This window comes from Dryobates pubescens, chromosome 6, assembly GCF_014839835.1.
Source record: "Dryobates pubescens isolate bDryPub1 chromosome 6, bDryPub1.pri, whole genome shotgun sequence".
In the NCBI taxonomy this organism is placed as follows: Eukaryota; Metazoa; Chordata; class Aves; order Piciformes; family Picidae; genus Dryobates; species Dryobates pubescens.
Window position 1 is genome coordinate 32,028,145 of NC_071617.1, and position 25,546 is coordinate 32,053,690.

At 42.4% G+C, this 25,546-nt stretch overlaps 1 protein-coding gene across 2 annotated transcripts in view; it reads left to right on the forward strand.

Moving 5' to 3' along the window:
• The first annotated feature begins 20,642 nt into the window (after positions 1-20,642).
• Positions 20,643-25,546, forward strand: part of SLC35F3 (solute carrier family 35 member F3) — a 191,073-nt gene continuing 186,169 nt past the window's right edge. Inside the window, exons 1-2 of one of the 2 annotated variants that reach the window (XM_054162264.1) lie at positions 20,643-20,871; positions 21,153-21,382. In XM_054162264.1, coding sequence (XP_054018239.1) covers positions 20,819-20,871; positions 21,153-21,382 — 283 coding nt within the window. In that variant the 5' untranslated portion in view covers positions 20,643-20,818. The remainder of the gene's footprint in view (positions 20,872-21,152; positions 21,383-25,546) is intronic. The other variant, XM_054162263.1, reaches the window with a different exon arrangement.

Below are 25,546 nucleotides of genomic sequence, written 5' to 3' on the forward strand. Positions count from 1 at the left end.
AAAAACATGATGAAAGACTCATAAGTTGAGATAGGGAAGGGAATATCACTTGCCAATTACTGTCACAGGAAAACTATACTTGACTGGAGGAAAATTAATTTAATTAAGTAGGGTAATGAGAAAATAAAAACAATCTTAAACCACCTTTCTCCCAGAAGCCTGCTCCAGCATGGGCTTCCCTTTTGGCCACAGCTTCCTTTGAGCATCACCTGCTCTGGCATGCCTCATCGTAGTCTTAGACATGGGTAGCAGGGGTTTGGAACACAAGCCCTACGAGGAGAGGCTGAGGGAGCTGGGGTTGCTTAGCCTGGAGAAGAGGAGACTCAGGGGTGACCTTATTGCTCTCTACAACTACCTGAAGGGAGGTTGTAGACAGACGGATGTTGGTCTCTTCTCCCAGGCAGCCAGTACCAGAACAAGAGGACACAGTCTCAGGCTGTGCCAGGGGAGGTTCAGGCTAGATGTTAGGAAAAAGTTCTATACAGAAAGAGTGATTGCCCATTGGAACGGGCTGCCTGGGGAGGTGGTGGAGTCGCCATCACTGGAGGTTTTCAGGAGGAGACTTGATGGGGTGCTTGGTGCCGTGGGTTAGTTGTTTGGGTGGTGTTTGATTGGTTGATGGGTTGGACACGGTGATCTTGAAGGTCTCTTCCAACCTGGTTTATTCTATGTATTCTATGTATTCTAAAACAACAAGAGATGATATATGGAGCACCTTCCCCCCACCCTCCTTCACTGACCTTGGTGTCTGCAGGGTTGTTTCTGTCACATATTCTCAATCTTCTCTTCAGCTGCAGTTGCTCCTTTGGTCGGAAATCTCAGCTGTGCAACTGCCTCTAGCTCACATCAGTCTCCTTGGAATGCAGAAGAAATATTTGTCTTCCAGGGAGGGCAACAGTTACATTTTCAGAACCTGGGTAGAAGGCTGAATGAGGATCTGGCCACTCATTTTAAAATGCGAGGACTGAGATGATGAAGTGATAAGAGCAGCACAAATGGGAGATGTGTTTTCACATTCAATATCTGCTGGAAGATGTTCAATTTTATTTTTATTTTTTTTTCTACCTAGGAATGTGCTATAGCCATGTCTTAGGAAGAGGAAAGGTTATCCAAACTAAGCCTGTTAGGTTCTTTTTCTCAGGGACAATGAGCCATTGGGGGAAAGAAGTAAATGGAGGAGAACACATAATTCTGAAACTCCAGACTGTCTTGTTAATGATTCGGCTGCCCTCCAGTGAATGGACAGGTGGACACCAGCGTCCTGTTCTTAAGTGTGAAATGTTAAAAAAGCCCTGTGGTCACGAGGAAAGGGCTAAATATAGCTCACTGCCATAATACATCAATGTGAGGCACTGATTATAGGCATATTCAGTACATGGTTTAAAAGCACTGTCATGTCAGAATGCAGGCATGAGATATTTCAATTTATTCTGTGTTTCTCATTGCTTTAGGTATGGAGTGTTAACATAAATCTGCCTCTTCCACAAGCACTCAAACAGAAGATCTAATTGTTTATACAATCATGTCCATAAGAAATCTCAGGTGGGCATTTTCCTAGAAGTGCTGCAGGTACTAGATGGATGCCAGCATGATGATAGACACATGACAGGGTCTAAGAATCCCAGGATTTTGTCTGTCTTCTGCCATCTTTGCCTTCCTTTCTTAGTGTTTTTATCTGTCATCTGTGTTCTAGTTTTTTGTTTTTATGGTTAGAATTTCTCTTTATCCATTGTCTTTGAACTGTTTTGCACTCAGATGATAATGCTTGTGAGCAGCTCTCTGCAGTTAGTAATCCAAAGGCCCTAAAGTACAGAGTTCATACTGAAATACAAAAGTGTGTGGACTGAGGACAACAAACTCCACTTCAGTATTTGCAAGAAGAGAAGTCTAAACTTCTGTTTCTATATTTCTCCTTCTTTTTGCTATACTAGATTGAGTGATGATAGATGTTACTCTCTATAATACAAGCCAAGTCATTGAATTATCTGACTCTCCTTCTAGTTGCATTGCTTTACTTCCCACCACTACTCTCCTTGCTATAGCATTCCATTTAACGTTTACATTCACCAAATTAAAGGCCAGCATGCACCATTATTTCCTCTCAAAGTTTCCAGGTCATGTGTGGTAGGATGCAGCCTGAAAAGAACTCTAATGAAAGCAGATGATGTCCATTTGTATAAATTTATGAAGAACTGCTATATTTTTGGCACTAGTGGTTACACTACTGCACTATGTAGGCAATTATGCCAAGGATCATGATGTTTCAGGAGATTATTCTGATCAAAGATTGTGTACTGGGAGGCACAAGTACACTGTTTTGTCATTCTACTCCAAAGTGCTTGCTCTAAGGCTCATGACTCCTACAAGTTTTCATAGTACTAGAGGTAGCAACTGCTCAGTTAGTGAGCTCAGATTTTGCTTTGGTGTAAACATAAACTGATGGCTTTAAGAGTTGATGGAGTCATCTTCATTGTAACACTAAAATTTGTGGATACAATTAAGCTAGTATTATAACATCACAAACAAAAGAATAGAGTTTGTTATACAGACAGGAAGAAATGGGTGGACCCTTTCCTGGGTAATAAGACTAACTGGATGGAAGAGCCCAAAGAGTGATAGTGAATGCAGTTAAATACAGTTGGCAGCCAATCACAAGAGGTGTTTCCTAGGGTCCAGTTTTGGGGCCAGTCATCTTTAATGTCTTTATCGATGATCTGGACAAGGGGATTGAATGTACCCTCAGTAAGTTTGCAGATTACACTAATTTGGGAGGGAGTGCTGATCAGCTTGAGGGTAGGAAGGGTCTACAGAGAGACCTGGACAGGCTAGATTGATGGTCCAAGGCCAGTTACATGAGATTCAACACGGCCAGCTGCTGGGTCCTGCACAACTACTCCATGCAACACTACAGGCTTGGGGCAGAGTGACTGGAAAGCTGCCCAGCAGCGAAAGACCTGGAAATGTTGCTTGATTGCTCACTGAACACAAGTCAGCAGTGTGTGGCCAGGAAGGCCAACAGCATCCTGACCTGGATCAAGAATATTGTGTCCAGCAGGACAAGGGAAGTGATTCTCCCCCTGTACTTGGCACTGGCGAGATCACACCTTGAGTACTGTGTTCAGTTTTGGGGCCCTCATTACAAGAAGGACAGTGAGATCCTGGAGTGGGTCTGGAGAAGGGCAACAAAACTGGTGAAGTGTGTGGAGAACAGGTTGTCTGAGGAATGGCTGAGAAACTGGTGTTTTTCACCCTAGAGAAATGGAGGCTAAGGGGAGACCTTCTTGCTCTCTACAGCTGCATAAAGTAGGTAGTACCAAGTAATAGGAAGAAAGGAAATGGCCTCAAGTTGCACCAGGGGAGATTTAGATTGGATATTGGAAGAAACTTCTTCACTGAAAGGGCTGAATTGCCCTCCCTGGAGATGTTTAAAAGATGCATAGATGTGGTGCTAATGAACATGGTTTAGCATCAGACCTGGTAGAGGTAGAATCATTAATGTTGGAAATGACCTCTGACATCAAGTCCAACAGTCAGATAATGGTTGAACTTGATGATCTTAAAGGTCTTTTCCAACCAAAATGATTATATAAATATATTGGCACTTACACACAGTAATTTACTGCATCTTGAAGCTTGTATAAACAACAGGAAATTGCTAAGAGGAAGGAAAAAGAGGATGAAGACCCACCAGGGAAAGAAGCTAAAATGCTGGTAATTCAGTGTGCCAAAGTGTGGCAGCAGCAGAACCTTGTACATGGAGCTTTCTGCTACATTCACCTGGGGGCTGTAGGCTTCTCTGAAATGAATCTCTTCAAACTGAGAGAAGTGTGGGTTTTTACTTATGCCTGCTGAGACAGCTTAGGGACTTACTGCCATTTAGTTCCAAAACTCATTCCACTGGGACTCTTTTTTGCTGACTCTGCCTGTTGTCACTAGGAATGATGCTTTACAGAAACTCAGCACAACATTGACAATACTACCATGGTAAGCAAGTCTTAAATTAAGGTCTTTTTCTATTTCCTCTCTTCTTCCTGACAGCAAACTCTTGTGCTGTTGTTTCAATGTCAAGCTATTCTTATCTCCAAGTCTTTGACATTAGTTGACCTCACCTGATAAGGCTTGTGGTGAGACTGTCTTACAAACTTTGGGGTGGGTTTGTTTGTGGTTTGGTTTTGCTGTTTGTTTGGTTTATTTTGTTGTGGGTTTTGGGGTTTGTTTGTTTGTTTGTTTAGGGGTTTTTGTTTGGTTTTGGTTTGGGTTTTTTTTCTCTCTTTTCATCTGGACAAGTTACACGTGGTGATCCTATGGTGATGTGTACAGAATTATTGTCAACTCTAGAGAAAAGTGCATGTTTGCAGCTTCACTATCATCCATTGGGTGTCATGGGTTAGGTGCCAGAACTAGAACTGGGCTTTCATTTCGGTATTCACCATAAAGATTGGGTGATATCATATCTCGCTCTGAACTTTGTTATGGTTATGGTTATTAATATTTAATAGGCAGAATGGTTAACAAAAACATTAATAAATTTATTAATAAAAATACCATGTGGAAAAAATATTAATAAAACTATTTACTGGTTTGAAATATTTGGTTGTGGAGCAGATACCTCACCAGCAGGAACATGTAACAATCTAAACAATATTAGCAAAAAAAGCCCCTAGAAACAACAAACACTAATTTTAACTGTAAAGAAAAGAAAACATTGACAACATGCCAGCTTGGCCCACGAGGTGTGTGTGGGAACTCTAGAATTCTCTAGGGCAACAGACCTTTTAACAAATGCTTATAAAAATCAAATTTTGTAGGTTACTCGCTGCAAATCACTTTAGTCCAGTACATTCAGTCACAACGTTTATCGTCCACAGATGGTGGTACCACGCAGCACGTGCGGGGATTTAAACAAAACCAAAATGGCATCGAACAGGTGAAAGCTGAATGAGTGCAGTTTCACTTTCTGTTGGCTTCTGCAGTGTGTTGCCGTAGCACAGATGTGAGGAAGGCTGTTATCTCCGAGGGCTTTGTAGCAGAAAGCTTTGTAGAAGAGTGGTTGCTGCCGAGGCTTGCGGAGCTTGCTGCTGGTGGTCTCCAGGGTGGTGCCTCCTTGGAGCACGTGGAGGCAGCTCTCATCCACAGTTCGTGGGATGCGGCAGGTTCTTTGGTGCAGGCTATGAACGCGTGGTTTTCCTGGTGCTGGTGGTGCTGCAGAGTTTGCAGAGCACTGGGGAGGAGCAGTCCCTGCAGCTCTGGGCTCGTCAGCTTTGTGGCTTTGCCTGTTCTGGAGAGGTTCTGCAGCTGCAATCTTCACAGCAGTTCTTGTTGCTTCTTCCAGTAAACCAAAACTGTCCCAGGGTCTTGCCTCCTGCAGGGTTTGTCCCTTGGTCTGGCAAGACACGTCTGTGTGCTCCAGGGCTTTCTGGCACGTTACTGCGAAGAGAACTTGCATCTTTCTGGGTAAACTGAGGCATGGCACAGATTCCAAATTGCAAGGCAAGGCAGGCTTGGCTTCTCGGGCTTGCATGATAAGGCTTGTGGCTTCTCTCCCAGATCGTAGGCAAGGCACTGACTCTTTGGGCTAGTGTTTGTAGATTTCCCATGACAATGATGATCAGTGGCAACAAAGATTAAGACATAGAAACCTGATACTTTATCCTATAGAATCAGGTTTTCTTCAAACAAACCTCTTCCCCTTAGACCCCAGGGCATGTTCAGACAAGCCTGGGAAATGTGGTCAATCTCCTGGAAAACCAGACCTCCTGGCTCCAGCTCCATTGTCTAGTTCAGGGTATATTTGAGGCTTTGTCCCTTGTAGTGGTGAGAGAAAGTTCAGTTCTCCCCCTCACAAAGAAACCACGGCTAACTCAGTCAGAGAAGCAGAAAATGAATTAAAGCTATATTTACAGGCAGGATGAAATGCAGATTAATATATACACAATATACAATATTTACAATATGTACAGAAATATACAGCAAAGAACGTAATACAGAATAAAGCTTTCCCTCCAGCCAGGAGGGTCCCCCTGCCCTGTACCCCCTTTTTCCCCCTACCTCCCTTTTTTCCCAAAAAAGGTGAGAGAGAGAGAAAAGGTAATTATTAACGAGGAAATTCTGTTAGCTCAAAGTGTATGCAAGAATTAGTTTCTTATCTGTTAGTTCAAGGTTAACTCCATCCAGCATAGCTGTTGCTCAGAGAGAGACTGAAAACAGGCAGGCTGAAAAAGACAGACAGACTGAACTGAGATTCAAACTGAACTAAAGCTTAAAGTTGCATTCTACCAATCTACCAATGAAATTCGTTTAGAATATCTTGTTTTCATTATTTCACCAAAACATTCAGCCAGAGTGTTCCAGCAACTGTCCCTTTCTTAAAGGCACAGCCTAAAACTGTCACATCCCTTCAGGACAAACCTGTGCTGTCGTAATCTAAAAGACAGTACTGAAGCTACTTACAGAACAGATGCTGTTTTCATAGAAGGGATTCTTGGCTACAAATAATAATAGATGCACCAGTGATATGCACATTGCTGCCATTTCCCACCACCCTCTGACCTTCTGGCACAAAACACTGTGTCACACCTTGGGGGGAGGGGGTCTTTTGCTGTCTTCAAATGGGATAGAAACTTAGGAATCACTTTAGCTCCCCTTAAAATACAAATGCCAAACTCTCTTTTGCAGTTTTAACCAGCTCCCTATTTACCTACATATATTGCCTGCCAGTCTAGAATTAAACAACCAATATGAAAGGAGAGTATTGCACTTTACAGGGAAGGAGATGCTCGTGGGATTGACTTGTGGCTGTAATGAGCCCTGTGAGGTGTAATCTTGTTGCAGGTAAGCTAAGAGTGTTAATTCATGTGGGTAATACTTGTGATTGTCTAGAAATTATTTAAACAGAGTTAAACGTCTGGTTTCTGGAATAAAGGAAAACTTTTCTTATATTACTTTCAACCACCACCTTCCACCAGCACAATGCTTAGAAAATGAAAATCTAATACAAACATTTCTGCATAAATGTGTCTCAAATTCTGAACTAAGCTCATTATATTTACATCTAATGATGGTCTGTAGAGTTGAGGTGGCAGAAGGGAGAGAGAGGAGAAGGCAGCCATGTCCACAAGTTTCTCTGTAGTGTGACAATTACAGCAGGAGCTGCAAACCAGTGAGAGCTAGAAACTGCACAATGAATTATCAAAGCTTCAACTCTTCTCACAAGACAAGCAGAGCTGAAAGACTCTGCTTGTTCTATAAAGTACAGAGACTCCCTGGTCTCTTGCCCAGAAGGAATGGGTCTTTTTCAGGTTCTCTGCTCGCTGCTGGAGAGCACAGCATGAGAATTAAAGCCGTGTTGCCCACCCACAACTCTGCAGCACTTGTCAGTCTCATTCCAAATGATGGTAGCTCAGCATCCCTACTAAATGTTGTTATGGTGACAGTGGAAATCTAGCACTGAGCACTACATCTGTCTGCTTATCTACCATTAATGCTTCTGCTGTGTGCAGCTTCAAAAGGATGGTAACCGATGTGCTGCTTTTCAAAACCTCCTTGTTCAAATTTGAGACAGGCGCAAAATTGTCCCATTAAAAATGCTTGAGTTTGATTCCAGGTAAAAGAAGGGAGGGCAGATAAGTCTCTTTATACAACTAGATCCCTTGCTTACTTAGGGCCTGGTCATGTTACTGCAGAAGATGGAAAATAAGCGCTAGTCCCATATGAGCAGCCTCCACTGAAGCCCACAGCTGGTACAGAAGCTCAGAGAGTAAGCGGATCAATGCTGTGGTCTCTAGCTAAAGTGTGACTGTGTGTGTGCAGACACATACACCTTGGCTTATAAGTCACTTACAGAGGGTAAGACCACGTATATGCCGTCACTAGGCAGTTTCACACGCCAGAATTGCACAGCTTTCCCTCAGATATTTTCCTATCCCTCTCTTCTGCTCTCAGTATCCTCTGCATAACATTGGCAGTGGGTCTGTGTAGGTAAATACCTTAAACATAAATAAAATCAACTGGTGCTTAGGAAAGGTGTAGAAATGAAGTGGGGTGTGAACTTTTCTAAACTCAGGTTCAAAAAATATAATTGATATGTTTAGCGTAGGTGAAGACCGTAACTGCACGTTACCTTCTTATCCCCAGTGAAAAGTGGTCACAGCCATGTGAGAGGCTCTACTTCCCTCCTTTATATCACACATAATTTCTGTAAGTCAATTTAGTTAGTCTCTTGATGACCTCTCCACTGTAATGTATTTGTCTTGTTGATCTCTGCCAAGTAATGCAACAAATCAGATGGCACTAGATGAAAACCTTTGCCGTCACCTGGACCTCAAGCTGATGAGTGGGTGCTCTGGAGTCATCCTGCCTGTTCCAGAACTAGGTAACATGGGACCAGCTAAACTTTGGGAAAAAAAACCATTCAGATATCTGTTACCACTGGCAGACAACTACAGATTTTCTTATCTAATGCTTGTCAGCAATTTAGTTTCAGTGTGTAATGGTTTGCATCAGGACAAAATGGGTCAAACCGAACCAGCGGGTTAACCTGGCTATTTTCCCAACACAAAAAAACTCGGGATTGAGACCAAAAAAAAAGGTGAGCTAAGAATAGAGTTTACTGATCCAAAATCAGATAAACATGGTACAAAATGCATAATTACTTTAGCCTGTTTGCAAGAAAAGCAGGGCTCAAAGCAGCAGCAAGCAGAAGCAAGCAAGCCAAAAGCCCAAGCCAGAAAACTACTCCCCCATCCCTCCTCATCCTGCTGCCATTCCAGTGGAAAAGACCAACACCCAAGAACCTGGAACCCAGAAGCAGCAACTGGAACAGGAAGCCTCCCATGTTACAATCTGAACTTCAAGCCCCATAATACTTTGCTCCACTTAGCACTTTCACTTTTTGATGCTGGCATGACTGCAGCGTGGTGTGAATAACAGCAGCAGGTTCAATTCAATCCATGACACCATTGTAATCTGAGTTCTTAAGGATGTTCATGGTTTCTCTCCTCCCAAAGATTCCCTTCCTCCTTCTGAGTAGTCCTGTGTTTCTTTTGGTATGTTCTGCTTTTCCTTTGATTTGGCTGCTTTTATTTTGTCATTTTGATGATTGCCACTTGCATGTGGTGAAATTGGAGACAGCGAAGCAGGCAGGCAGAGCTCTCTGTCACAACCCCCTGCACTGCAGGCTGCAGGGAAATCTCTATTGTGCTTCAGCTGTATCTCTACAGAATGTCATCCAAGAATCTTTTCAAAAGTTAGTGCTACAAACTTCATTTCTGAAAGGCATGATGCAGATAATAATCTTTGGATTATGAGCCAGCTCATATATGATAGAGCTGATGAGCATTCATGGGTAAAGCACGATAATCAGGAGTAACTTCATTTTATCAGATGAAGTGATAGCTTAACTCTGGAGCAGGGTAGAAAAAAAAGGTTCATTCTTATCCAGAGAGTTAGCATTCAGAAAAAAGAAAACAAGTTGTTACTCAAGCTCCAGGATTTATTTCTTTTCAATCTCCTTTGACAACTAAACATCTAATAAAATGGAAAACCCAAAGAGGCTGCAAATAATGAGGTAGCTATTGACTAATTAAATACAAAACATTAAGCGGAGTAAGAGGGGCAACTGTAGCAACACTTCTACAGGAATCTAATACTGAGTCTGTGTTTTTTTCTGGCATGATTTTGGCCTGGCACATGAAATGGCTGCTGCCAGTGAATAATGAAGAATGAGCCTTCCACCATGGAGAACAGAGATGAACAAGGAAGGATTCATTCCTTGACAGATGTGTCTCTAGCTACTTAAATAATGGTAATAGAGGCTCCAGAAAATTTCCTAATCAAAGCTTTTCAATGTTGGTAAATATGCTTACCAAAATAATATTTTGCTCAGTATCCAAACTTTAAGTTGTTTTGCTGTATGTAAGCCCCTTCTTCTGGACCAGGAGAAAAAAAAAAAGAAAATTAATGTATTCTCTTTCTCACAGCAAATGGTATTAAAGGGTACATATTACTCTTCATCCTACCCCAGCCTAAAAAACTATAGCGCAGTGAGACTGTAAAGGGGGCATCTTCTTGTCAGATCCAGTGTGTTTATAATCTGATCTGCTAATTTACATAAAAGAGATGTTACCCTAACAGTCCTATTGCCTCATGCCAATGAAAGAGGTGAGAAAGTGAAAACAATTTCCACCTTTTCTTCAGTCATAAAGCAGTAAGTATTTCCTGAATGGTGAGTCTTTGTTCATGCTGCTGATGCACAAGCCTGAAAAATAGCTTTCATCTGTATGCTGCCTCATGGGGAGTGAGTATTCTTTATTTTTTCATTTTGAATATAATCTGGTGGTCTGCTGCCATGATAGATGCAGGTTCCCTAAATGCCAGGAAGATTTTCTCCTTGGAGTCTAAATGCACTCTGGAAGAGCTGGGAGGCAGTTAGGATCTTTGCTTTCCCCCCCCCCCCAGTGCAGATGTTCTTGTTTCTGTTGTTTCCTAGTATGCAAGATCTACTTACTAATTATACAACTGTATAGTAAAGTTGCCATTCAGATTTACTAACCAGTAAAACTGTTAAATAAGCACTAATATTGTTCATCAGCCTAGTTTACAGTTGTTTCTGTCCATGAAAACTTTTAATCAGCTATTTTGTAGAACCTCTGCTTTAATTTGACCTACCATCACAAAATATCTCAATGGTAAAATAAACACATGCTGCAAAACTACTTATCACAGAAGAAAGATAAATATTAATCTTTAGGAGGAGGTATACCAGAGCCTAGAATTAGCTTGCCAGGCCATGAATTATTACAATGTCAGAAAAATTCCTGTTAACAACTCACATGTTTGGTGTGTATCTCTTCAACTTCATGACCAGAGCTGAATATCTCTGTTGAGCTTTTTTAATTTGACTCTTGAGATTAAGCTTGAAGAAAAAAAAGGGGAAAAAAAGGCTTCTATAGACTACAATATTCCTGCTTGTGTATGATATTAAGGAGTGCCTTATACCTTATAAAACAAAGAACAACCACAATTACTGGAGAAGAGATGGATGTGAGCTTTTACTCAGCTCTGCAAGGACAAGGAAGAGTTTTATGGACTAATACAGCATGAAGTGAACTTAAGGGGTAACTCAGTAAATGCTTGGTGTGAGTGGGCTTTTGTCTTGAATGGTATCATACTAAGTGATAATAGAGCAGGTAGGGGTAGAAGCCACCAAAAAAGTCCCTTTCATTTATGACAATGAAAGGAATAAATACAATCTTAGTTCATAACAGGTGTCAAAAATGCAGGCTAAAATCTGTTGTGATGAAGATTTGTTTTAGTAGAGCAACATCATATTTAACATTAATTGTAGTAGCAGCTGAGAGCTGAAACTCTTGGTATATATGCACTATTTGAGGGTGGCAAAACATTGCAGCTCAGTGTCTCGGCAGTAGTAATGGCTGTGTTTTATAGGGCTGTTTTAATTCCCTTTCAGCATGCATAAAAATACACTGATGGCAATAAAAAAAAATCATGTGAGATACAAAGGGCATAAATTACCTCCTCACTGTAAAGCATAAAATGTTGCACTTTTGTTACTTTTTAATTACTGAAATCTCAACTGTATCATCCATGTGTTGTGTAGCAGAAAAAAAATCATTCTACTTTTTCTTTGTTTAGCTATTTTATACAACTAAAATTGATATTTCTGACAGGCATTAAAAAAAGCCTACGAGGGAAGTTTGCAATATGCTTGGTTTTATATTTACTACAGACTCTAACAAAATATCAAGGCTATCATTTTTATTTACATTTTTAGCCAAACACTCCATTAAAAAAACCACAATGGCTTGAAGAATGTTTCTCTCCTCCAGGCTTTCTCATAGGTCCTCAGTCTCACACAAATTATTCTTTTAAGGACAATAGTTGTATTTCAATAAATTCATGATAAATGTTCCTTTCTTAACAAAGTTATCTAAACATAATGTGATCTTTTCCTTATCTTCATATGTGTTTTTTAATTTACCTTCCATGTACTGCCTCATGTTAATCACATTCCTAATATGGCTTAATTTGTCTTACATTCCCCTGTCTTTAATGAATAGGAATTTTGCATGGGCCAGCAAAAGAAAACCTTTAGCTTAAAACCAATACATTTATCCTAGAAAAAGGAATATAGAAGAATATAGGAAAAAGGAATATAGAAAAAGGAATATAGAAGAAAAAGGAATATAGAAGAAACATTAACAACAAAAGAACACAAGAACTCACTGATTTGTAAGGAGTTGTAATATTTCCCCTCAGTTTAAGAAGGACATCGAGACACTTGAATGTGTCCAGAGAAGGGCAACAAGGCTGGGGAGAGGCCTTGAGCACAAGCCCTATGAGGAGAGGCTGAGGGAGCTGGGATTGTTTAGCCTGGAGAACAGGAGGCTCAGGGGTGACCTCATTACCCTCTACAACTACCTGAAAGGTGGTTGTAGCCAGGAAGGGGTTTGTCTCTTCTCCCAGGCAACCAGCACCAGAACAAGAGGACACAGTCTCAAGCTGCGCCAGGGGAAGTTTAGGCTTGAGGTGAGGAGAAAGTTCTTCACCAAGAGAGTCATTAATCATTGGAATGGGCTGCCCAGGGAGGTGGTGGAGTCACCATCTCTCGAGGTGTTCAAGAGGAGATTGGACGTGGCACTTGGTGCCGTGGTCTAGTCATGAGGTTTGTGATGACAGGTTGGACTCGATCCTCGAGGTCTCTTCCAACCTTGGCAGTACTGTGATACTGTGATACTGTGATTAGCTTAAGCAAAATTAGAAGTCAGATACTTGCAAAATTATTTTTTTCAGTCCCATTTTGGAAAATATTTTAAGGGATCAATCACAAAAATCATACCAGTTTTTGAAATGAGAGTGCACTTGTGAATTCTGAAGATGTATGTTAAAAGCAATTCTATAAAACTGGTGAAGGTTCATCAGCATGAAATAGATTAATTGAGCTTGGTTGAAAACCTTGCCCTAGATTTTATTGATTTGAACCTAGTTTGCCTGAGCACTTCTTATTTCTGTTGATAAATGCAGCTGATGTGTCTACATACAAAAAAACTTATTTCCATCTGGACAACAGGTTGTAAAGAATATTTTGATTACCTGAAATGTTCACTCTACATGGCTAAGTGAAAAATCTAAACAATGAGGACACAGTCTCAAGCTGTGTCAGGGGAGGTTTAGACTGGATGTTAGGAAGAAATTCTTCATAGAGAGAGTGATTGCCCATTGGAATGGGCTGTCCGGGGAGGTGATGGAGTCACCATCATTGGAGGTGTTCAGGAAGAGACCTGATGGGGTGCTTGGTGCCATGGGTTAGTTGATTAGATGGTGTAGATGATGGGTTGGACATGATGAACTTAAGGTCTCTTCCAACCTGGTCTATTCTATTCTATTCTATTCTATTCTATTCTATTCTATTCTATTCTATTCTATTCTATTCAATGCTTTCAAAACAGAAGTTTGAGATCTGTTTTATAGGTTGCTGTATATAAGAATTGTAATGCAATTTACATGACAATACAAATTTCTGTGGTTATGTTTGCCATGGATGCATGATGTTAACAGCAATGGTGACATTAACCTTGACCTTTGTGATATTTAGCTAGGCATAACTATACACAGCTGGTGCCTTTCATTCACTGTCTCCATGTCTTTCTGAGCTGCAATTGCTTACACTGAATGTGATGCATTGGTGAAAGTGGTGTGGTGGGTCTCCATTGATTATTATAAATCAAAGGTTACTTTTAGACCATCAGGTGATGATAGTGTACTCTCAGCTACATCACTTGAGGCTGCACATTTTTTTCCAAATTAAGTTTTTGTACCTAGCTTTCCAATCAGCATGCACAGCAAAATCAAGCTTGCATAGAAATACACAAGGATAAGCCATATTATTTAACATATTGTTCTGTGCAGTAAGCACCTCTACCATGAATGGGCTGGGAGGGAAGTCTGGACAGTTCAGGAGTACAGCTTTTGTGAGGTCATCTTCTCCTGACTCAACCTTTAATATGAATATGATTTAAAAGCTTTTTGACTTTCCTTGGCAAATGCCCTTTGCAGGATTAAAATGCACCACTGCCAATCCAGCTCAATACCAAGCATGTTAATGAGGTGTCTTGGCCTTTTTATTAATTCTACAAACAGGGCAGTCCATTTAGCTGTAACTGAGAAAGTTTAATCAAATAATCTCATTGTTCCAAATTTACCACCACAATAAAAGAATCTACTAAAGAAATACATGATGAAAGAGCTCCCTTTTTAAAAGCTGTATCATTCTATACTAAGAAGCAGTGGACTCTGGAGGCTCATAGTAGTGCTAACATCTGCCTATGTATGGTTATACTGTATACAGGGGTGTTGCTCTTTACAGCATAGCACCTCTGAAAATTGTTTGGTTCTTACTGTTACTATTACTAAAACTTTATATTGGTGACTGATTTTTGTAACAAAGTCTTATTAAAAAAATAAAGGTGCAGTGAGATACTGTCTGTATCTATGACATGGCAAAATATATCCCTTGTAGGTGACAAAAGGGCAAGAGGGGATACCTTTTTGTATATTTTGAGGAGAAGTAAGGTCTGGGTTGCTAGAAGAATATTTACAGCAGCTTCCAAAATAATGTTCAGAAGATGCGCAATAATAAGTATGGTTAAGAACAGGGTTCAAAATGCATCCATGGAAGCAAGTGGCTGTGCCTCACACTATCAAACAACGTGGCAAAGGTGTAATGCTTCTTCATCCTTTTATTTTTGATACCAGATCAAAAGCTCAGCTGTGGAATTTTTAATGTTTCAGGCACATGAGCAGCTTCAAACAGCTGCCATTAATTTTATACAGTAAAGCCTGTCGGTCAAATCAGCCTCCAAATGTTTCTTTCTCTTCAGAAATCTCTCCTGCTGAGAAAGCTGCACAGTCCAAGGTTAGTGACACATTTTCTGCATGAAAAAAGTGTCAACCTTAAAAACCACCTTCAAAGCTAAAAAAAAAAAAAAGGGTTTATCTGCAAGGTGAGAATGATCAGATTTTCCCTGGGGCTAGCACACCTTCCAGATGTGCAACATTAAACATTGTATGAATACCATGCTGTTATTCACTAAAGTAACTGCCTAACTGCCTTTCCTGAGCTCAAACCCATGGAAAGATTTCTTTCCAGTTCCCTCCAGAACACTTTATTCTCTCCTCTAGATCTTTGTGGCTATTGCCTTTCCCAACCCCTCTCCCTGTCCCCACCATGTAGTGTCACGAGCTACTCAGGGTAGAAAGCTCTTGCTATGGCTTTCCCCATAGTTGTTTGGCTTGCCTTTCAGTCAAACTCATGTCAAAAAGACAAACTAGGAATAACACACAGATAAATAAAGAAAACTTACAAGATCAATATCTAGTCTTAACCTCTGTTTAGTAGCCCATTATTTCTGGTACAAATTACTTGAAATGGCAGAATACGAAAGGATACTAAGGCTTTGGAGACCACAGATTGACTTTGAGATTCAAGCCTCTAGCATTTCTCAAAATATGGGATATTGAAGAGGTCTGCTGTTTTGTATTTTCTGTCATTGGCACCTCCTACAGTCCCTTGGGGGGCCTCTTGCTGTAGGAAGGAAATATGAACATTTTTCTGCTATGCATTTCAGTTTTCAATTTGAGCTGGGAAAAGAGGCAACAGCAAGGCTCATAGACCATTGAGACATGACGAGATGTCCTAAATTATTTTTTCCCTACACTTCTCATCTAAAAATAGACAGCAAAACAAAAATTAAGCCTGTTTTCAATTCCAAATATAAGGGACTTCTATTTTCCACTGTGTCTGACAAAGAAGAAACTGAACAGTTTATATTCAACTGCTTCAAAGTAGCAGATTAAAATCAGCTTTTTATTAAGTAGCATTATCTCCCAGGAATTGGGACACTGACTCTGCATGTCCCTTCCTGACTACAACAGGCAGCTACATCATAATTTCAAGAGATTTCCAGTTGCTTTCAGAAAGGAGTCATGTCAGAAATTCTGATGTTTGTTTGGCTTTGCCTATGCACTGCAGGGGTCTCAGAACTATGTGGGAGCTCATATGAAAAATGTGTTGCCAGTTGGCTTAAATTCATCTGACTGCTCTCTTAAGCACAATCTCTGTCTCTATACTTGAGAGGGCAAGTGTGAGTCTGTTGAAGGTGGTTGGGCTGTTTTTGCTTTTTATCTAGTCTTACATTTGGCCATTCTCGCCTGCTCTATCAGTTTTTCTTGGTTCTCTGGTGTCATGAATTGAGTTGAACCTGCTGCTGTTATTCACACTATGCTGTAGTCACACCAGCTTCAAAAAGTGAAAGTTCTAAGTGGAGCAAAGTATTATGAGGCTTGAAGTTCAGGCTGCAACAGGGAGGTTTCCTGTTCTGGTTGCTGCTTCTGGGATCTGGGTTCTTAATGTGTTGGCTTTTTTTTCTGCAGGCATGGTGGCATAATGTGTGGGAGTCAGGTAGCTGCTGGTTTTGGTTTTTTGTTTTATGCTGTTTACCCCCACCCCCCATATTTCACTGTGCTGCTTCTGCAAACTGGCTAAGATAAGTTAATAGTGTATTGTATTATTAATTAGATTACTAGCTAAGGTAATTACACATTGTGCTTATGACATCTTATGTTATATTAAACTGTTATCTCTTTGTCTCAGCCCTGAGTTGTGTGTGTTACTCTTCCTCTCTCTTTTGTGTTGGGGGAGCAGGGAGGTTAGCCCTTGAGCTAAACCATTACATCTAGCTTTATTTAAACCATTTAAAGGTGGTACTAAGTATTTCAAAACACAAATGCAAGCAAAGATTGCCCAGGACAGACTAGAAACTTTCTAGCTAGTTTGTTGTTTGTTTTTCTGTTGCCCATTAAAAATATTTAGTGTGTGAAATAGATTATATTGAGAGTTGCACTCCGGTTTGACTAGCATACAAAAATTAGTCCACCGATTGATCTGGAGCCCCTTCGGAAATACAGTGGCACTATGCTCGTGTGGATGTCAAATCTGACCCCAGCTAGAGAAAAATTAATAGTTATGCTGTACAAGCATTTCCATATATATTACATAGGACTTTAATTATGTATACCATATTTCTGTCTAATACCCAAAACTCCTTGGGGTGGGAAGGTCTGATTAATGGCTTGGGTATATACCTTCAGTGCTAAACGTAAAAATACTAAAAAATGGGAACATACATCATCCACAGAAGAGTCAGTTAGAAGACTACTTGCTTAAGGAGGGAATTCTGTTGGATTCTAAAACTCACTTCCTAGGTGTAATTTTTATGACCTCGAGAAGAAGGAACGTGTCAACTTCATGCTGTAGTTTCTTCAGTTGTGATTGTTTTGTTGACCAACGAAATATCCTTGCTATCTTACCCTACTGCTCTCACTGTATCCTTTAAATGTAAAGGGGGTGGGTATGAAATAATAAAATTTCACTTTCTCATGAAGTTAATAGTATTTTGAACTCTTGTCACACTAGTATTGATGGGAGGTGAAAATAAACACACTGGAAATTATATTTTCTTCTGACACGGCATCATGTTGTAGTCAACATAATGCTAATATATCTTAATAGCTGTGCTTTTTAAGAGCTGATTGTCAGACAAGCATATAATTTCATGTTGTCTGTAGAAAAAATATATAAAGGTGCATCTAACAGAACAAGAGAAGTTACCACAATGTGGAGTAAGTAGTAATTGTTCCCTTATTATTTGGCTGGGCTGTTTTAAAATATACAGCATTTCTTAGTCTCTGTTTGGATGATTGTAGATGTAGATGTACAAGTGGATGATTAATGAAGAGGTTCAGAAAAGCTGTTTATAGTGGCTTCAGCTTGGTGTTGCATACCATGCTAGGTGGCTCAAATCTAAACTCTGAATCAAATTCTGCTTTGTTTTCTTTACTATTTCTTAGATATATACTGTTCAGCATAGCATAACTTCTTATCATAGCATTGCTAGTGTACTACAGTATTTTCTCTCTTGTTTGTGGTGACAGGTTGGACTTGATGATCTTTGAGGTCTCTTCCAACCTTGGTGATACTGTGATATTAAAAATCTTAAGTAGCCTCAAATTCCAAATCATGTGGGATCCCATACTTAAACTTTTAATGTCCAATGCTATATTTTAATGTTTCCATGTCAGTTCTAGTGCTAAAACATACTTAAAATAACATACACTACAATTTCTTTTGCATGTCTCCAGGAGATGCTATTTTTAAAGAAGAGACATCACTTACAGTTTGTGCTGATCCTATGTCAATGTTGTCTCTTACAACAATTTCAGAATGTCATCCATCTTTATTTATCATTTCAGTGAACTTCCACATTTGCACTACTATGCCTTTTTGTTTGGTTTTTTTTTCGTCTTGCAAGATGTGGGCTCATTTCAAGTTTGCCAGCAGTGACACCCAAGATGTCCAAAGTCACTTGCTTGCATGAAAGAAGAAAGCTTTAACATTCATCTGACATTTAAGTTGCAACTTGAAACAGTAGAAAGTCAATCTTTATTGGACAGAAGAATGAGATGGTTCTGGTATCTTGAAGTGGAGATATGTGTAATGGGGCCTCTGACTCCCATAGCTCTACTATGGAGATAAAGAAAATGGGCAGCTAAATACTTCAGTGATGGAGGCAAAATTTCTAGCAGGGGTGGCCAAGTCTCTGCTGGTTTGTACCAGCCTATGAAGAGAAGCAGGTGAGTGCTCAGCAGTAGACACTACTTGACTGGTCAACAATGTCACCTGCTTGGTTGCTGGAACTTTATACCAACTGTTTTTTCAGGCCAGTATGAATTAGTCCTGTACTGCACACAGCCTGCTCAGACTTACATTTGTGGACTTCAAGGAGACCTTATTGTGGCTTTCCAGTATCTTAAAGGGGGCCTACAAGACAGCTGGTGAGGGACTTTTTAGGGTGTCAGCTAGTGACAGGACTAGGGGGAATGGAAAAAAATAGAAATGGGTAAATTCAGATTGGATGTTAGGAAGACGTTCTTCACCATGAGGGTGGTGAGACACTGGAACAGGTTGCCCAGGGAGGTGGTGGAAGCCCCATCCCTGGAGGTTTTTAAGGCCAGGCTGGATGTGGCTCTGGGCAACCTAATCTAGTGTGAGGGGTCCCTGCCCATAGCAGGGGGGTTGGAACTAGATGATCCTTGAGGTACCTTCCAACCCTGAAAATTCTATGACTCTATGACTTGTATTATTTTTTTTTTGTGAGCACCAATAATAATGGAGGAATTTGACACTAGATACAGCATTACAGGCAATTCTCAGATGAAATCCTATCCTTCTCTATCACTTAAAGTGAGAGAGAGCATGAGCTCTGCATATGGAATGATGCTGAACTTTGGAGACCTGACTGAAGTGTTTAATCCCATCCATGCCCATTGTTATCACTGCTCCTGTCCTGAATACCCTAAAGAGACTTAATTCAAGCTGGCATCTGTAACTGTAGATTTAGTGAGCATTGTGATTTCATTCTGTCACCTTAAACTAAATAATTCTTCTGTATTGGTTTGTGTACCTTGCAAGGAGCTCTACCACCTTGCAGGTCAAACAGCTGCATCAAACGGCTGTACAGTTACTCTCAGCTTGCTCTGCTGAACCACTGCTGTTTACCTGTGATGGGCTTTGTAACTAACCTCCTCGGAAACAAACACTTCCACAGGCTCAAAACAAGGGTTGTGTAGGAAATAAATGTAGTGCATTATTTAGTTTATGTGTATTTAATATGATAATTAGTCTGGCTTTATTCTTCTTGAGACTGTCTTACTTTCTGGCAATGGTATAGTGATGCTGCAGTGTTACCTTCAGTGTAAGGTTGCATTTACTGATACCAGCTCACTTCCACATTCAGTACCTCGGTGTTCTAATGTTCCGGGCAAGCTGAGCTTATGCAGTGGTGAAAGGGAACAAGTATCCATTACCGGATGTTAATGTTTGTATTTGTATAAGGTACCCCTCTACGCAGACCCCATTATTTAGAGGAACTGCGTGTGCTCCCCAGAAGAGAGGGGCGGCTGACGCCCCCAAGACCGGGTGCCCTCCCTGCTAGGGCACACAGCAGCCGTCCCAGATGGATTCGCTCCGCCCACCGCCAGCCCCTCCCTGCTGGGGCACAGCCTGCCCGTGCCCTAGCTCCCTCGCAGCGTGGTGCTGTCACTCCTCCCTAAAGGAGACCAAATGAGGGGATTGCCCTTTCTGGAGCCGTGCTCCCTCTGGGCGGTGGCCGCTTCGCCTCGCAGCCCGGCGGCTCAGCTCTCTCGTAGCCGGGCTCCGGGCACCTGACAACTGACTTGAGCCCGTCCCACCATCAGTGCGAGAGGAGCACTGGAACGCGCAGGGCGCTAGACGCGCCCTAGCCGCCACTCGCGTCCCTCCTCGGCTGAGCAAGGCGCAGCTGGCTCTGTCCGGGGGCGGCGAAACTGCCTTCGCCCCGCTTCACGGCTGCCACCAGGGGGCGAGCGGCGCAGGCCGTTGGCGGCGGCGGGGTGGTCGGGCTCCCCCTGCTGGTGACTGGCGACAACGCGCGGGGTGGGGGGCACGGAGCGCGCCCTGCCCTGCCCGGCCCCCACCGCCCGCGCTTCGAAAGCGGCAGCGTCTCGCTGGCAGCGACTGTGGCGGTCGCGCTGCCTGCCGTTCTCGCCGGGGGCTAGTGCCAGCCCGGGGATCCTCTGCAACGGGGGGCCGCCGCATCCCCGCGCCCTCCTCTCCTTCCTTCCCGCCTCTTACCCAGCCGGTGAGCGCCGCCGGCTCGCCCCACTGTGAAGTCTGGGCGCCCCCCAGCCATCGCTGCTGCTCCCTATGGGGATCCGGGAGTTCCCCAACGGCTCCACGCGGGGCAAAGCCGCCACCCTGTGAGTACCACTGCGGGGCCGGGCCGGGCCGGGCGGGCGGGAGGGACTGGAACACCTCACCTCATCTCGCCTCAGCCACCCCCCACCTCCCCGGGGAGGGCGGTGAGGAAAGTTTGCGGTGCTGCTGCTGCGGACGCCGGGCCCGCGCACCTGCTAGTGGAGGTCCCGCCACCCGCCGCCAACTTCGCCTCGGGTCGGCGGAGGGCGGCGGCCCCCGCCCGCAGCAGCGTTACCAGCCTTGGATCACCCCCCCCAGCTGACGCCCCTCTCCCGGCCCCCAGCGGCATGCGGCGCTCCCCCGATGTCAGCCCCCGGCGGCTGTCCGACATCAGCCCGCAGCTGCGGCAGCTGAAGTACCTGGTGGTGGACGAGGCTATCAAAGAGGACTTGAAGTGGTCCCGCTCCGTGGAGGACCTCACCAGCGCTTCCGTGGGTCTCACCTCTATCGAGGAGCGGATCCTCCGCATCACCGGCTACTACGGCTACCAGCCCTGGGCCGCCAGCTACAAGCGTGAGTCCCCGGTGCGGCCGGACGTGGGGGGCTGCTAGGAGGGGACAAAGCACTGGGGCTTTGTGGGGGGCCCCCACCGCCCGCAGCGGCTGATAAATGTGGGCGCGGGGGGCTGATCGCTTTACCCGTGGGAGAAATTCGCTCCGTGGAAGTGCTCCCACTCTCTGCAAGGAATTGTGTGCCTGTGTTGCATTAGTTCTTAGGCAGTTGTGGGATCACGGGAGTGTAGTGCAATAATCACGGCAGTTACATTCCGTTAAGAATTATCTGTCAATTATTTGTCTTAATGTTGCAGACGCACTTGATGCTGACTATGGTGTTCGTGACAGCAGTGTAGAAGCCTTGTTGCGTTCATGCAGCAGACTCTTCACAAGTAGTATGTTATTGGTGTGTCCCTGTGTTGATTTAGGGGTCAGATTTTCACAGCACATGATCACAGTGTTGCACGTTCTCCTGTGTTAAGTGGAAGTGTTTCTTCCATATACCTGCAGTTGAGAAAGAAACTTCTTGTGAAATCAATATGGAGAGGCAGTTGTATTCCTCCACATAGGTGTCTTACAAAGGAAGGGATACCATGTGTGGTTGCAAAGTATCAACTAGTCTTTTTGATGTAATGCCCCATTTCTTATTCATCTTTCATCATCACAATGGCAATTGAATGACTTGGCAAGTTCTAAGAATAACTTAACCAATTAGCTGAAGATATACAAATATTTTGGGATTTTTTTGTCATTTGTAGCATCACAGGGTTTTTGTTGTAAAAAGGATTCTGCTGTAACAGAAATCATTGTTTTGCTAGGAAGACTGGCTCCAATGTAGTGATTGTTTTCATGCTGTACTTTCCTAAGTATTAAATGTAAATGTTTTGAAATGTTTACTTGTGGATTATCTGTTTGGCAGTGTGCTTAATAATGGAAGAGAATGATATAAGAAAGCATGGTAAACAGTACTAGTTTTTTTCCTGTAAAAGCTGGTCCTGATTGCCTGATACTACTATTTCAGTAATAAAACTTCTTCTAGTAGAGCTTTTAGTTTTCTTGATTGAGATTATGACAGAAATATCTGACATTTACTACTTTATTCACAGGGAGTATGGGATTTCTTTTGGGAGCAATTCCATTGCCTGGATTGAGACCATTCTTGAGAGTTAAGCTTATATAGGTCAGTTTCCAGGATCAGATCATATGCTGATGCCAGAATGAGTTGGATGTTAGTGCTTCTCTCTTACAGTGACTAGTAGTCCAGCTGAAGTCATACTGAACTGCTACAGCTGAATCTCCTGAAATAACAAAGGCCATGCTTGCTCCCCAATTAGAGCCTATTGGTTGAAATTTATAACTCTGTCTGGAGAAGTTAATTGCCAGCTAAGGCCTGCCATTGTAGTTACATTTTGCTTTTGTAGCTTGTTTTGAATAATAAAATTACATACTTGAGTTGTAATCATGGGGGGTAAATGTACGAAATGTCTGAGTTTTGTAAACGTATATGTGAAAAGGAATAGTTAATGTGAAGTCATTGCTAATCTGAAATCTGAGTTGTTAGGAACGTAGAAGAACATGCCACAGACCTATGTAACTGATATAACAGGGCATGGCTCTGTTGGTCTGCATCAGCTGAATAGATGACTGAATGCAGGTAAATGGGGTAGATCATCAAAAGTGGGAAGTCGACTTTGTAACAGCTGCTTTGAATAGTTCTTCAAGCTGTGCTTATGCCCAGTTTTGGGATGTGGACTTTCCTTCTGACTTTACAGTTGGAAGGTTTAATTGGCCCAAGAATAGTGGACAGACTATTTTTATTAAGTATAAATTGCACCCTGTGTACTTTCTGTGATCCTACTGTTCATGTGTTATGGTTATTAATATTTAATAGGCTGAGCAATTAATAAAATATTAATAACTTTATTAATTAAAAAGTACCATGGAAAATGTTAATAAAACCTATTTGCTAGTTCGAAATACTCAGTCATTGAACAGATATTTCACCAGCAGGAACATAATGACTTAAACAATATTAGCAAAAAACCCAGAAACAACAAACAGTAAATGTAACTGTAAAGAAAAAAAAGACATCGACAACATGCCGGCTTTGTGCTCAGTCGGGGGAACTCTGGAATTCTCTAGGGCAACAGACCTTTTAACAAATGCTTATAAAAATCAAATTTTGTAGGTTACTCGCTGCAAATCACTTTAGTCCAGTACATTCAGTCACAACGTTTATCGTCCACAGATGGTGGTACCACGCAGCACGTGCGGGGATTTAAACAAAACCAAAATGGCATCGAACAGGTGAAAGCTGAAAGAGTGCAGTTTCACTTTCTGTTGGCTTCTGCAGCGTGTTGCTGTAGCACAGATGTGAGGAAGGCTGTTATCTCCGAGGGCTTTGTAGCAGAAAGCTTTGCAGAAGAGTGGTTGCTGCTGAGGCTTGTGGGGCTTGGTGGTGGTGGTGCTGGTCTCTGGGGCGGTGCCTTCTTGGGGCACATTGGAGGCAGCTCTCTTCCACAGTTCGTGGGATACGACAGGTTCTGGGGTGCAGGCTATGAACGCGTGGGTTTCCTGGTGCTGGTGATGCTGCAGAGTTTGCAGAGCGCTGGGGAGGAGCAGTCCCTGCAGCTCTGGGCTCGTCAGCTTTGTGGCTTTGCCTGTTCTGGAGAGGTTCTGCAGCTGCAATCTTCACAGCAGTTCTTGTTGCTTCTTCCAGTAAACCAAAACTGTCCCAGGGTCTTGCCTCCTGCAGGGTTTGTCCCTTGGTCTGGCAAGACACGTCTGTGTGCTCCAGGGCTTTCTGGCACGTTACTGCGAAGAGCACTTGCATCTTTCTGGGTAAACTGAGGCATGGCACAGATTCCAAATTGCAAGGCAAGGGAGGCTTGGCTTCTCGGGCTTGCAGGTTATGGCTTGTGGTATCTCTCCAAGGCAAGGGAAGGCAAGGCAAGGCATTCACTCTTTGGGCTAGTATTTATAGATTTTCTGAGAAACAAAAATTAAGAGATAGAAACCTAATACTTTATCCTATGGAATCAGGTTTTCTCCAAATGTGGCCAATGTGCTGTATAATTATTGAGTGCATTAATAATGGACCTGATCTCTAGGAATAAGTTTGCAATCTAGTTTGATCTTAATTTTATTTCCCTATCTCAATGATGTTCTTTCTATTGTATTTAAATTACCTGTAGGGTCAAATCTGTATTTTTGTTTGTGCTGGTGTGTATTCCTCTCATGCTTCATTTAGACTGTTTATATAGATGTGTGTGTCATGGGTTTAGCCAGTTGAATTTGCTGCCAATTATTCATTATCATGCTGCCAGCTTTAAAATGAAAGTGCTGGCAGTAGCAAAGTATCATGGGACTTGAAGTTCAGACTGTAACATGAGAGGCTCCCTGTTTCTGTTTTCAGTTTGGGGGGTTTTGGGTGCTGCTCCTTTCTGCTGAGCTGGCTACAGGCTTGTGGGAGGTGGGGGTCTTTTCTGTTTTGGTTTTTTTTGGCTGCTCCTTCTACCTTTTCTGTGCTTTCCTGTGAAATAGACTAAGGTAATTGTACATTGTGTTACTTCCATTAAACTCTATCTCAACTCATGGCTTTTTGTGTTATTTTTCCCTCTGGTCTGTGTGAGAGTGTTGCTTATGAAAGTAGCCTGTCTTACACAAGAACAGTTTATTTCGGTACACAAAGTTCTTGGAAGGGTTGAGATAGCAAGGAGCAAGATAATGAGAACATTCAACTGAGAATTGTTAAAATAATTTAGTATACTTTCATTTTTATGTAGTGTGTTTGCCACGTTGATCCATTTGCTTTCTGGGGAAGGCTGGGGGCCAATCTGCTGGGGCCTGGTCCTGTATATGTTACCCTATTGAACCCTTCTCATCACTGTTCAGAGTGCTCAGGGGCAAGAGAAGGTCTCTGAACTTACAGGCAGACCACCAGGCACTTTGGCTGCTTAGACTCCAACAGCAGGCATGGCAGCTGTACCAGAGAATCAGCCTGTGCCAGTATCGGTCACCCCTGTATGGAAAAAGAAAGCGGTTCGTCTTTTAGAGGATGAGGATGAATCAGGATCATCATGGGAACAAGAGGAAGAGCCAGAGGTACCCACTCAGACTTTATCCCTGACATTGAATGATGGCCAAGGGCAAATGGCAGATGAGTAGCAGGCTCTGGCAATGG